Source organism: Pleurodeles waltl, chromosome 4_2, assembly GCF_031143425.1.
Source record: "Pleurodeles waltl isolate 20211129_DDA chromosome 4_2, aPleWal1.hap1.20221129, whole genome shotgun sequence".
In the NCBI taxonomy this organism is placed as follows: Eukaryota; Metazoa; Chordata; class Amphibia; order Caudata; family Salamandridae; genus Pleurodeles; species Pleurodeles waltl.
Genome location: NC_090443.1, coordinates 1,033,344,582 through 1,033,359,414, shown reverse-complemented (window position 1 = coordinate 1,033,359,414; position 14,833 = coordinate 1,033,344,582). Strand labels below are relative to the sequence as shown.

At 47.5% G+C, this 14,833-nt stretch overlaps 1 protein-coding gene across 1 annotated transcript in view; it reads left to right on the top strand.

Annotated features, from left to right (window-relative positions):
* The first annotated feature begins 1,335 nt into the window (after nucleotides 1-1,335).
* The window catches only part of ANKRD13D (ankyrin repeat domain 13D), a 344,260-nt gene continuing 330,762 nt past the window's right edge, over nucleotides 1,336-14,833 (top strand). Inside the window, exon 1 of the mRNA XM_069232941.1 lies at nucleotides 1,336-1,492. Within this exon, the coding sequence (XP_069089042.1) occupies nucleotides 1,403-1,492 (90 nt within the window). The 5' untranslated portion in view covers nucleotides 1,336-1,402. The remainder of the gene's footprint in view (nucleotides 1,493-14,833) is intronic.

The window sequence follows — 14,833 nt, the reverse complement described above, 5'->3', positions numbered from 1 at the left end:
ATCGAGTATCCTATAACTCCTGTTGTACATTGCCACCTTGCGGCCTTTGATAAACAGTACTTGGGGCGTACCCAGCAAAATGAGAAAATGGAACAATGAGGTATTTTACGTGAAAATCTCAGGCAATGCGGGAAAACTATCAGAAATGCGTTATTTTAACGCGATATACGTGACATTCGGCAGGGCTGCCCTAGTCTCCCATCCCTCACCCGTCCTCCCTCAGTCTCTGCCCCTCAGCCTGGGGGGGCTGCAGAGGCCTCACCCAGGGCCCCGCCCGTCTCCGTGGTACCCGGAGGCGCCCCCCCCCCGACAGCGCCCCTCACGGGTCACCCCAGGAAGACAGACTTCCGCCCGCAGCGCCGTTTCCGGGTTATCGCCCCCTCCCCCCGCAGCTTCATTCTGCTGATTCGTCCGTTCCAACCCCCCCCCCCACCTCGCTCATCCGTGGGGGCGGCACTTCCGGCCCCCGGCGCGGCTCTTCCGGGGCCGCAGAGCAGAGAGGCCCGGCCGCCGCGGCAGGTGCAGTGAGAGCGGCCCCCGCCCCGGGAGAACCCCACCCCCGTCAGCGCCTCCCCCCGGGACAGCTCCTCCTCGGGACCCCCACCCCTCGGACACTACCCCCCCTCAGCGCCTCCCCCCGGGACAGCCCCCATCGGACAGCGCCTCCCCCCGGGACAGCCCCTTCCCCTCGGACAGCCCCCCCCCCCCTTCAGCTCCTCCACCGGACACCCCCTCCCTCGGACAGCCCCCCCCCCCCCCCCTCAGCGCCTCCCCCCGGGACAGCTCCTCCTCGGGACCCGCACCCCTCGGACACTACCCCCCCTCCGGACAGCCCCCCCCCTCAGCGCCTCCCCCCGGGACAGCCCCCCCCCCCGTCAGCGCCTCCCCCCGGGACAGCTCCTCCTCGGGACCCCCACCCCTCGGACACTACCCCCCCTCAGCGCCTCCCCCCGGGACAGCCCCTTCCCCTCGGACAGCCCCCCCCCCCTTCAGCTCCTCCACCGGACACCCCCTCCCTCGGACAGCCCCCCCCCCCCCCCTCAGCGCCTCCCCCCGGGACAGCTCCTCCTCGGGACCCGCACCCCTCGGACACTACCCCCCCTCCGGACAGCCCCCCCCCTCAGCGCCTCCCCCCGGGACAGCCCCCCCCCTCTCAGCGCCTCCCCCCGGGACAGCTCCTCCTCGGGACCCCCACCCCTCGGACACTACCCCCCCTCAGCGCCTCCCCCCGGGACAGCGCCTCCCCCCGGGACAGCCCCTCCCTCGGACAGCCCCCCCCCCCCTCAGCACCTCCACGGGACCCCCACCCCTCGGACACTACCCCCCCTTCGGACAGCCCCCCCCATCAGCACCTCCCGCAGGACCCCCCCCCCCCGCCAGTGCAGCAGAGGATGCAGGCGCCATGACGTGGGTGGCGGAGAGGTACCCCCTGCACCTGCAGGTCTGGGGCAACCACTACCAGCAGCTGGAGGCCGAGCTGCTGAGGAACCAGGTGAGGGTGGGCACTGAGCGCTGCTGCCGAGGAACCAGGTGAGGGTGGGCACTGAGCGCTGCTGCCGAGGAACCAGGTGAGGGTGGGCACTGAGCGCTGCTGCCGAGGAACCAGGTGAGGGTGGGCACTGAGCTCTGCTGCTGAGGAACCAGATGAGGGGGGCACACTGAGCACTGCTGCTGAGGAACCAGGTGAGGGTGGGGACACTGAGTGCTGCTGCTGAGGAACCGAGGGTGGGACAGGGGCACTGAGGACTGCCGCTGAGGAACCAGGTTGGGGGGGTGATGGTGCAGTGGCACACTAAACACTGCTGCTGAGCAACCAGATGAGGAGGGTGGCACTGAGTGCTGCTGCTGAGGAACCTGGTTAGGCTTGCACAGTGGGTACAGAAAGACTTGGTTGTGGGCACACTGGGCGGTGTTGCAGAAGAACCAGGTGAGGAGAGGAGAGGGGGGGGGGGGCTGGTAGAGTAGGCACAGTGGGCAGGCCTAGTGTGTGGGGCCTGGCCGAATAAGGGAGCTGCTAGTTGTGGCACAGTGGAGGCTACAGACTAGTCAGAGGCCCGGGGACCTGGCAGACCTGACAAAGCTGTGGCCAGGCCAGGACTCCAATACTGGGCAGTGCTCCTGGAGTGCTAGGTGGGGCACAGGTGGATCTGTGAGGACCGGGAATCTGTGTACAGAGGGTCCTGGTGCTGACAGACTGCTCAGGATCCGACGTACTGGGTAAAGGAGAACCTGGGTTCCAGTAAGAGGCTGGAAACTGGGCAGACCTGACATACTAGGTAGTGCTGAGGTAGCTAGAAACTGGTCAGACCTGGCATACTGGGTAATGCTGGGGAAAGCAAACTGGTCAGACCTTGCATACTAGGCAGTGCTGTTGAAGAACTAGGTGAGGTCAAGATGGAGCTGGTGGTGAGCAGAGGTTGGCAGACTGTACAGAGACAAACCTGGAGGCTGGGTAGTGACTGGAGACTGCACTGAACTGGAGCTAGACCATGGGCTGACAGAATGGGTAAAGGCAGAGTTTGGGAGATCAGAGGCGGAGCCCCAGCTGGGGCTGGATGACTAGAGGCTGGGCAGGCGTTGGCAAACTAGACAGAGCTGAGGTTGGCAGACTGGGTCGGGCTTTGGACAGAGCAGAGGCTAGCATACTAGGTAGAGACCTAGCTGGGCACTGTTTAGAGAGGTGGTTGAGCAGAGGCTGTCACTCCTGGCACTCTGGAGAGAGACACAGACCTGGAGATTTGGCAAAGGTTGGCAGAGATGGAAACTCTGCAGAATATGTCCCCCACAGATGGAATTGGACCTTGAGCTTGGCAGACATGGTGGAGAGTGGTGGAGACTAGACAGGGACTGTCAGATTGGAGGCATAAGCTGGACACAGGGTAGCCAACTGGCAGAACCAGAGTGAATAGAGGGTTAGTGAATGTAAGCAGGCAGAGCTGAAGACTGCTCAGATGGAGGACTAGGCAGAGCCAGGCAGAACAAACACAGATGGAAACTGGGCAGACCCTTGCACTGAAGTCAGCGGGTGGCAATCTAGGCTGATCTGAAAACTGGGCGGAGTGCGACACACTGGCAATAGACACCTCGTCAATGGGTAAAGCCAGTCAGCCTTTGCAGACCTGGATACTGATCAAAGTCTGGCACAGTGGATGGGCCTGGGAGCAACATCTGCTATCAAAAACCATCTCTAGCCCGGACTCGAGGGGTAGTTTCAATATAAGCCCCCTTCATGTCCAGAGTTACTATGCAGTGGATGTGTACATACTAAAGTGGTGCCAACTTGACAGACATTGACGCAGAGATGGGTCATATTTGTATTTTCACATAAAACATTTGGACTGTTGAGGCTGGAAGTGACATCACTTTAATTTCACGTAGGGTTGCCCTGCTGTGTAAAAGGTTACTAGGGTCTCTTGAGGTCTGTTGCTCTATATATGCTCTATGAATTGAGCCAGTAAATCTACTCCCAAAAGGAAGCTGCACTCAAAGGTTTGTGAGAGCTGCACTGATGCAGAGATACTAAGTATGTACCAAGGAAGTGCTTGGACAGAGACCCCTAATGCGCACGTGCACCACAAGATGTGCTTGCACATTGAATGTGGGTGCACTCAGACATGTTGAGGTGCACATGCACAAAAAGCCTGGAACGACCTCCCACAACACATCAGAACCTCCCCTCTTCTTGACTTTGGCAAGAAGCTGAAGTCCAAGCTTTTCAAGTAAGTCTCCAGCGCTGCCCTTTGTTCATATGAGGAAGAGGGAACTGTAGTTGATGAGCTGAGCACAGAGTCTGTTGGAGATGAACAGGATCAAGAGGTTCTAAATCATAGAAAATCCTGTGACTAATACATACCGTCTTAAACTGGACATGTTTAACGGGAGACAATGTTAAAGGAGTACATTAGAGATATGGTCATATTTGCACAACTTGAAATCCAGCCACACACAAAGGTTCTGAGTGAGCTTCAATTTGGGCAGTAGTTATCCTAGAATACTATTGCAGTAGTGTAACTAGGGTAAAACCAGAGCCGGTACCACATTCAAATGTTCGTTGGCTTGAATAAAATGTAAGACCTTCCTAAGCATGTGGAGCATCTAGAAACATATTGCAGCAAAATAGGTGCAGAAACAGAACAATCTGAATTGAGGGTGATTCTCAACTAGGGGTGGGCTGAACTCACAGTTTCACTCCGCCAAATTCCATGGAGTTGCATAAAAACTCTGCAAAATTCTGCAGAGGTACGCGGGTGGAATTCGGCATGTCGCACTGCTTGCACTTATTTTTAGCATCAGGAGCTTGTCCCGCGCTGTAAAATCAGCACGAGCAGCACCATGCGGCTCCCCAGAGTGTGGTGCTTCTTTCTGCCACTCAAGTCGACTTTCGACTAATGTGGCAGCTTCCTCAGCGTGAACTGTCATGACCTGCTGCAATCACCCACCCTAGCTGAGAAATCTCGCTGGGGGGGGGCGTTCTAGTGCCTGAAAATCACAGTAGGGGACACAAATTCTCACTCACCAACTTACTGCTGGCGAGCCCCATGCGAGAAAAATGTCGCCACACAGAAGTTGGTGGAGTTTTGTCGAAATGTTGCATGCCAAGCGGAACATGGAGACAAAACTCTGCGGACACCGGCGGCGGAGCAGAATTTTTTGCCTACCCCTATTCTCAACACCTTAGCTTTGTGAGCTGCAGCTAGAAGGGCCCACAGGTATATTTGAATCAGTATGTTGTTCGTGAGGCGTAGTCTTTTCCCAAGAGATGAAGCTCAGTTTTACCTTTTGAGTTAATTTAATGGATTAGAGTTCCTCCACTCGTGAATTGTCAGAAGTCTGTCCTTCAAACTTGTAGCTGAGATAGGGGGCCATCTAGTCAAATCTGGTGATGATCTGAGTGTCATTTGTATATGAAGATGCTTTAAACCCAAAGGATCTGGTCGATTTTAGACAGTAGGTAGATTAGTATATTGAAACTCTCTCTGTGTTTAACTATAATGCCATTTGCAGTTGGATATGGTGTTTGCGGGCCTAACTTAAAATGCTGCTTTGAGCTTGTGGAAACACTTGTGATTGGTTCATGTGAACCATTGTACTTCATTACTTTGACTATATATATGTAGTTGTTGCAGTGCAGGTCTTGCCTCTTTCTATGCAGTGGTGATTGGGCAGCTGTGTTGGGCATTGCAATTTACAAAATATTTAGTCACCTTTGATTACTGCCAAACATTTATATGTGGGTAACACCTACTGTAGTAACTAGTGAATTCCTTTTTATGTATGCTACTTATTAATACATTTAATGATAAATTTAATTAGAGGTCTAATTGGAAAAAAAACGTAGTTCAAAGAAAGAAAATAGTAGCAATGTATCCAAGTATACCTGCCTACCACATCTAGGGCCAGATGTACCAAACAGTTTTGCCCATTCTGTGTCTATGGGAAAATGTGTTCGTACACATGGCCCCTAATCTCCTTACTGCTGTAAAACTTCAGACCCCAAATTGCTCCACCGATCTCCTATTATGCTATTTTAGAATAAAAATTCCCCAAATATAGAACGTACTCCTGAAATCAACTGGCAGAAAAATCTGGTCCTGAGGACCTTTGTCAGGAGAACGTTTTGATGTGAGGAGGAGAACCTGAGAGCCAAGTTGCAGGAGCTGCAGGATGCTGTGTTCAGCCACACTCTAGGTCAGAGCCCTGACCATACTTTCTCACCCAGCATGATCCATCTGTATTCTCCTATTCAACACATTTTTGTAATCGGGCGAAGAAGAAGAGGGGGACTGTGTGCAGGCCAAACTCTATGCTGAGCTCTAGGGACCACACTCCAGCTGAACCTTCTGATCCAACAGAGAAGGGAAGAACACAAGCCTGATGGACGGCCAGAGTGAGATCGATCATTCTTATAAACGTACTGAACGCCAAGCCCGGCACATAGGAGAGCAGGGATATGATGTCGCAAGGGTGGCTGATGTTCTCCTGCCTGTCTTGTTGGTCCCAACTGAACTTCCCAATGCTGAGTGCTGCAATGAACCCAACCCCCGAGTCTCCCTCAGCCTATTCCAGGAGTCTGGATGTCAGGGGGAAGACACCAGGGACCCGGGAGGGCAGCGGGTGTTGCAATAGTGGTGGAAAGTGGTGTGCCAGTGGCTTGCACTACAGTTTGTGCTTTGGACCCCAAGGTTCAAAATATATAATTAAGCTACTCAACTCTGATTACAATCTCTGCCTTGTATGGGGGGGGGGGGGAAATAAAAGTGAAGAGTGACAGTCATAGTTTCTTGTTTATTCATAGTTTATTTACCTGGAGGGAGAATATCCAAACCCTGTCTCACGCACCATCTGCTCCAAGGACTGACCTTGAATCGAGACTGGTAAATACTTTAACTTAAATAATTTAGTGGTTCTTAAGGTCTTTCTAAGTCGGCAGAAACTGATCTGCTGAATCAGACCTCACTTGAGTTTGGCTGAAATAAGAAATTGTAATAATTGTATTGCAGAAAACTACATAACTCCGAAAGACAAACCTTTATACCCAACGCTTGTTATCCATAAGGAGAAGGGTGAATAAAGGTTAAAACAAGGAGTGGGAGCTCCAAGTTAGAGTCAAAGGGGATAATTCAAAACAGACTATCACCAGAAAGCAATTCTATAAAAGTAAGAGGTTCAACAAAAAGTTTGCCAAGGTGACTGAGATAGGGTATGGTGAAAAGTAAAGTTCTCCGAATAGAATTAGGGAATTAAATCGGTTTGACAGTAATAATGCAACTCTCAGAAGGGTACGCAATCCCTCAGTACAAGCAGGGATTTAGGGGGTGGGAGAGAAAGATGAAGAAAAAGATAACTACGGCACATACGTCCGTTAGTACGGTGTCCAACATATTAGGTTGCATAACATACTGTAAGGAATACTGCAAGGAAAAAGGACCCCTTAAGCAATATGGTAATTATAACATGGTGAGGGATAAATAGATTGTGGAAACATTTCCACGTGAACTAGATTTAAAAGGTCAGAAAGATATGCCACTTTGCTTGATGCTATAAGAGAAATTTGAATTGTGAGGCAAAAAGTACTCCAAGCCCCAATTTTCAAAGCCGATTTCAAAAACACCTTGAGATTGGCATAACACTCTCGCCAAAACCAAAAAAAGTTTCGCTCCCTTTTGACATTTTCCTTAATTGAATATAACAGTACATGAGAGGGCAAATGTACGATTTCTCCCAGAAAATGTGTAGATTCAGGAGAAAATGATTCAAGGCGACACAAAATTGAGTCAACATCAGGGTCTCCCACAATGACAGCAATTCAGATCCTGCAGTCCACCCTGAAGGTTTGGAATGAGTAGTGAATGATTGACCAAACTATCGACAACACGTTAGCTACATTGCAACACTTCAAAGAACTAAAATTAGGTGACATCAAAGGTGACTAAAGGACTCCAAGCAAACACAAAGAAGGCGTTGAAAGGATTACATTCACATAGAGCATCCAATCTTGTCAAACCACAAAAGGTGCGATAAAATGGTTCAGACTGGGGACACAGATTGCTTACTGAGAAACTCTAGCCCAGAGAGGCCCTCGCTAGTGAACCGAATCAGATCATTGAATTTTGGAAAAAAGACGATCGCACATGATGACGAGGTAAGCTATGGTAGCCTTAATTCAAAGAAGAAAGTTAACAAAGACGTAGGGTCTCCAGAAACAAAGGAAGTCTTTTTGATCTTTACTAGTAACAAAGAACTCCTCAGTACCCACAAGTTAAAGAGAAAGAAAGGCTGAAAAATTACAAAAAAACTGTTTAATACTAGTGAATGCTGTACAGAGGGGCCAACACATGCTGCAGGAATTAAATTCTGATCATTTGATGAACACTTCTATCTCAGCTAGAAGCACAAATGACGAAAACAATCTAAACGAAATACCCTCTTTGCAAGGTATTGTTACCGAATAGACACAAAAAGCGATGATTGGTGAACATATACAGAGTCAAAAGAAATGGGTAGCCATGGGGCTGAAGTGTTACAATCAGGTACTAATCACTCGAGAAAGAAGCACATTCATACAGCCATGGGATGAAGAGCCTAAGATCAATCATCTAGTCAAGAAGGCTGGTAGGTTCACCAAGAAGAACTCCAGACCATTCCAGCCCTCCATATGAATTTCTGCCCTCAAAATATGTCGACATTTTCACAGATTGGGAATCGCGCAACAATAGCTTGAAAACCCTTGCTATCCAACATGCAGCCCCGAGGGTCTCAAAAATTGCTTCTAGTGATATAGTTCTGATCTCACCCCATCATGACCAGTATCATATACTAGACTGGCCATATACAGCAGTGCATTTTTATTCAAGGATAGTGGCAGATCAAGTACTAAAATCAATGGGTGAGTTAAGAGGATTTGGCTTTGGTGTGTCATTTTTCTTGCTCTCATAATTTTCATACACCATCAGACAGGTTTTTCAGAGGCCAAAGGGAACATATGGTAGAACAAGAGGGAACAAATAAAATCAGGGGGTTTAACACTTAGATAAGTACCTAAGATGCGCCCAGAGAACTCTGCAAAGATAATCAAGTAGAGAAAAAAAACAGAAAGGATTTTAAAAAGCCATAAGCTGAGTATAAGAAATAGTAGAATGGCTAGCAGCCAGACCAACAATGGGAAGATAACCTCCCTTAAGGCTGCAATTATTTAATCTGATAATTTTTTGCTTGTCAAAGGTTTGGAAGTAGGAGAGTTGACTGGTAGTTACCACAAACCTCTTTTTTTTGTCATTGGACTTTCTTGTTGGTTTCAGAGAAACTCAGGATAGTAGTCAACAAATTTGCTGCAGGAATGTAAGGATTGTTTGGACTCCGAAATTAAAAGAATAAAATCTGAGTGAAAAGATGATTCTAGAACTATTGACTCTGGAACTATTGACAGCTGATAAAGCCCTTGCAGTGCAGGAAAAATGAGATTATGCAAATGTGTTACAAAATATAAGACTATGCATGAGCTACAACTCAAAAAAATAAAAAATAAAATAGATAAAAGCCATCTGTGTGAAAGATTAAGTAACAGCCAACCTGAATAGGAATGTAAAAGAAGCCTTTAAATGAGACCTTACACTAAGAGACCTAGTTATAAAATAACATAGGTAACAATATTGAAAGGAGCTCGGAAGAGCAATGTGGTTGGAAAAAGAAAATAAATGTACAGGTGTTATTGTGGCCCTACACAATAATAGATAAAAAGTTTTTTGTTTTTTTTGGGGGGGTGGGGTGACCTTATCGGTAAAATAATGGGAAGTGGGGAAATGTATGGAACAGAGTCCCGTCGAAGAGGAAGTCTAGATTAAGTGCATATTAAAGGAGTACAGTGGCAAAGCAAATTAAAATAATAGGTTTATGCTTCAGGATATCAGTGTACAAAACAAAGTTATGGTTAACATAACACAGGGTGTGCTGATTCCATCTACAAAAGAAATTGAGGAACTCATAAAAAAAAAAAAAGCTAAAACAAATTCAAGGGCACAGGGATCAGATGGCTTGCCTATAAACATACTAAAGACATACCCCGCTCCATGGGCTTAATCCTCACTCCAATCTCCGAAGCAATAATAACTACAAACTAAATTCCAAACACTTGGAGAGGCAGCATAAGGGTCCCAGCTTATGAAAAGGGCCCCCGTGAATTGCCAAAGAAGTACTGCACGATAGCCCTCATTGACATTTTAAGTAAAATTTACTTAACACTTCTGTGGAAAGTCCTGGAAGATTGGGTGGAAAATGCAAAAGTGCTCCCAACGACACAGCTAGAATCTAGACAGGGTTATTTATCAATAGATGGGTATTACATATTGAAATTATTGGGAGAGAAGTATGCTTCAAAGGAAAATTCCACCCCTCTTTGTTGTGTATTTGATTGTGACCAGATCATTTGAATTTATAAATTATGCACGCTTGTGGGGAAAAAAAATTAGATGGTTGAGGATCCCTCTGGGCCTTTTTGAAATTGACAATTCAGCTGCCTGAAGGGTCCTGGATGCAAATAGGGTGGAGGAGAAATGGAGCATTGTCTAGGAATATCGGCTTCCCAAATGGGTTAAGGCAAGGATGTATCCTGGCACCGTTTTATTCTCGCTCTCTCTATCCATATATACATGATGAAACGAAAAGTCTGAAGTCAGTCCACTTTTTTTTCCACCAAAGCTAGGGGAAGCAACCTTTTCATGTCTATTTTATGTTGGCAACACAATTCTGTTATGTCCTACACAGGAGGTCTGCAAAGTCAGTTGAATGAATTTGCAAAATATTGTCATGAATGACTTGATAAATAAAAGTGGATAAACCAGAAACTTTTTTTTTATCCAAAAATATGAATGGAAAAAACAGAAGTTGTGGTTCAATTGTCAGCTGCTTTAGACCGTGATTGAATACAAGTATCTGTGGATGATCTTCATATATAATCTTAACTTCAAGATTCGTGTTGAGAGTTTGGAGCAACAAGGGAGAACACTAGTAGGAGCCCTAAAAAGGTTGGATTATGAACTGGGTCACTGGACAGTGGAGGTGTTGAAAGAAACGTATAGTGTGAAAATCTGTTAACTTATGGGAGGGATCTCTTAGAAGAAAGGATAAAAGGTGTATCATGGCAGTGGAAATGATTATTTGGAACAACTGGCTTGGCCTACCAGGGAGGCTCAGCATTATGGCTTGACCGGTGTCTGATAAATATAAGCTCCAAATATTAGCAAAGGATTATGAATGATGTTGATTTGCCCATTGAAACACAATTTCAAAATCCAGCTTTGGTGTGGAAATACAGTACCCTATCTTGATAATTTACGTAAAATGATGATAGTTGATGCAGCTGGCCAAGTGAATCCAAAGCAGAGTTAAGTTCCAAAAAGAAAACAATTGCTTAAACACTTGGTAAATGAGTCTGCCTTTAAAAACAAACTGGAGGATCGTGGAAATGGAAAGCAACTTGCCCGCCTTATGGTCCCAGAAGTAAGGGGGATTCACCTTTATTAAAAAAAAAAAATATCAAAGACCGAAATACCAGGACGAGGATGTTGAAGTTGAGATTTGGGCTGGTGTCTACATTTATCAAATGGAAGCAGATAAAGGTCAAACGTTATCTATGGCCCCTGGAATCGGACACCTGTCCTTTCTGTAAGACTAGGGTTGTGGCAGTCTTGCGTTTCATTGTTTGTGTACATACTTGTTGTGGGATAGGACACTGATACTTCCTGCTCTTAGACATTTGCAGATTTGGAAAGTAGATGAATCATTTGTAGTTATAATGCAACTTGTGACTGTTTTAAACTAGGATAATATGTAGACACTGCAAATGAAAGATTAGGAAGCCTGACAAAACAATAATGGCAAAGAAAATTCTACTACTGGATTAGTAAGGGTTGGCTAAGTAGATTATCCACCAGACAACTAAGGTATGTATCTTGGAACTAAACCTCTCCCAGCTCTTTTTTGTGTTTTTAGTTTTTTTGCATAATATAACCTAGTTTACAATTATAGGTTTGTCTCACAGTGCTGTCAACAGTCACTAAATACCTGTGACCTAAAGTAGTATTTCCCCTAATATACAGTATCATTTAAAGAATTTGATACACCTGGAAACAGTTTGGAAGTACTGAGGATAGTAGTGCTCTTATGCGGACTGTGAGCCAATTAGAGCACCATGTATTAGTGGTGGATAAGTATAGGGAAATGTGAGCACAGTTAATACTGGTGGGTTTACACACAGGGAGGTGGGTGTAGTTAATTCCGATGGGCTTACACAGAGGGGGGGTGGGATGGTTAATACTGGTGGGTTTACACACAGGGAGGTGGGGGTGGTTAATACTGGTGGGCTACACACAGGAAGGTGAGTGTAGTTATTACTGGTGGGCTTACACACAAGGAGGTGGGTGTAGTTATTACTGGTGGGCTTACACACAAGGAGGTGGGTGTAGTTAATACTGGTGGGTTTACACAAGGAGGTGAGGGATGGTTAATGCTGGTGGGCGGGCTTACACAAGGAGGTGAGGGATGGTTATTATTGGTGGGTTACACACATGAGGAGGCAAGGGATGGGTAATACCGGTGGGGCTTTTCTACTGGGAGATGGGTGCAGTTAATACTGGTGGGCTTTACACACACGGAGGTTGGGGGGGGGGGGGGGTGGTTAATACTGGTGGGTTACAGACAGGAAGGTGGAGGGGTAGGTTATACACAGGAGAATGTGAGGGATGGTTAATACCAGTGGGGCTTTCCCACAGGGAGGTGGGTGTAGTAATACTGGTAGGTTACACACAGGGAGGTGGGGGATGGTTAATACTGGTGGGTTACACACAGGAGGAGGTGAGGGATCGTTAATACCAGTGAGGCTTACACACAGGGAGGTGGGGGATGGTTAATACTGGTGGGTTACACACAGGAGGAGGTGAGGGATTGTTAAAGTTAATACTGGTGGGCTATACACAGGAGGAGGCAAGGGATCGTTAATACCATCGAGGCTTACACACAGGGAGGTGAGGAATGAGTAACACGTGCTTGCTTACAGAGGGAAGAGGAGTTAAAGGAGGGGGCAGGGGGTTGTCTTAGACATGTTGTGACCTCTGCACAGGAATGGGGGTGTTGAGGAGCACTGGTGGGCTTGTGCTGAAAGGGAGGGTGGGGTTCCTTACACACAGAGTAGTCCGTTGTAACAATGCATGCGGACTGTCTGATTATTTAAAAAAAAAAAAAAAAAACACAACCGTGGTGAGGTGGATTTCCGGTTGGTGGACTGTCACTACCAGATGTCAGAAGATTGTAGCTCTCAGACTATTTTTGGAAGAGCTGCCGTGAAAGCATCCATATATATGGTTCTTGGTTGGGATCGTAAATAAATTAACCCTTGCGACTCCGAAGAAAGTTGTGTGGCCACAAATACTCTAAGGAAACGTAGTACTTAAGGCTGAAAAGAGTATTCCAAGATTAAAAACTAAGATCTCAGCCAATGATCGTATTAGTCAGAATTGATTGAAGCCCTCCCCCCCCTCCGGTGGCACATACTCCTCAAGGGACCCACAGATGACCCACGGCACTGGCCCGTTGGGAAGGGGGGGGCTAAGGGCTGTGCACAGCGCCGAGTGCATACCGGGCACCTTGTGGCCTTGTGCCTTTCCAATGTGGAGCAGCTGCAACAGTCTGTACAGGTCCATTGTGCTCCCTGTCCCCCTCCGGAGGAAGGGGGTGCCCAGGAGCTTGACGTGCCAACGTGGGGGCAGAAAGGGAGGTTCTCACTGTGTGCGAGGACCCTGGTACCCCTGGGGGTAAGGTGGGGGAGACAGGGCAGTGCCACAGAAGGGGGGCATGTGAAGGAAATATGTGCCCGACGGGCATGTAAAGGGGCACTGGCTGCCATGACGGGCAGCCATCCAAGTGTTTGCAGAAGTGTACACATGAGTCGCTGGTGAACCACGTGGAAGCAGAAATGCCCTGCAAGGAAACAGACACCCAGGGTTAAGGACAGGGTCTGTGCCAAGTAATGGGGATGTGCGCAGTATCACTACAAGAGTGCGCACCCATTTGTGCCAGTCCCCAGGAAGGGTCCCACATGTGCCAGTCTGGTGGGGGTTGGGGGGTCCCTCACCTGTGCTACTCCAGTCGGGCACCTGTTACATGCCAGGGTGTGGCCTCGAAAACGTAAAAGTTGAACCAGTATGACAGGCAGACTCCGGCACATCAGTTTAAAAAAAAAAAATTGTTTTTTTTTCTGATTTATAGAACACGTACTTGGGCCAAAGGCATTAATTGGTGCGGTTTACAAGAGAGCAGAAAGTAAGGGCCATATCTATGAACACATTTTCCCATAGACACAGAATGGTCAAAAGTGTTTGGTACATCTGGCCCTAAGTTCTAGTTAACAAACATCGTAAACAACCTAGTAGTACCAAGAAAACAAGGAATAAACACTTCACACCAGCAAGGCATTTCAGGATAAGCAGTAGATAGCTAACACGGGGTAAACCAGCAGCAAGTAACTAAGGGCCAGATGTAGCAAAGGGTTTTTCCCATTCTGTGTCAATGGGAAAATGTGTTTGTACATATGGCCCTAAGAGAACAATCATTTTGTAACAGGAAAGACAGGTCAAGTCAACATAGGAGAAGCAGTGACTCCCACTCTAACCAAAGTGTCTCTATTCGGAGGATTGTGAGATCCTTTTGAATGTGAGCAGATTAGACCAGTAGTTCCCAACCTCTGGTCTGGAGACCCCTGGGGGTCCGCGAAGTCTCCTCAGGGGTCTGCGACTGTTTAGAAAATTAAATAATATTAACAGAATAGTTCCCCTGCTTTTAGTAATGACTGAGTGGGGGGGTGAGGGGGTACCCGGTTTGCAATAATGATTATGTGGGTCCCCGAGTTCCAGTAATGATAAAGTGGGGGTCCACAGAAGTCAAAAGGTTGGGAACCACTGGACTAGAGGTTGTGTGGATGGGCTGGTGGGAGGGAGGTCCTGAGTCTTGTTGCATTACCAGAGAATGCCTGCCTCGCGCAGCGTTCTTGCCTGAAAGTTGCAGGTTCGAGCAGGAGGGACTATGTGCTGCTTGATCGTCGTTGTGCACCAGAGACTTTTCAGTTTTAAAAGGCTCAGATATTTGTTAATTGTATCGGTTTCAGGTCCGCCCAACACGTTTTTTCAAATGCAGTTATCTTAAAAAAAAAATAAAAAAAGTAAACTGAAGGGATGTGCACTAGTACAGTCCCTTTGGCTCAGTTTCTAAGATGCAGACCACTTCTTATCTGACCCTCCTTAGTTTGGTCTGAGTTTATGTACGTTGGTCAGCATGTTTCGCCGTC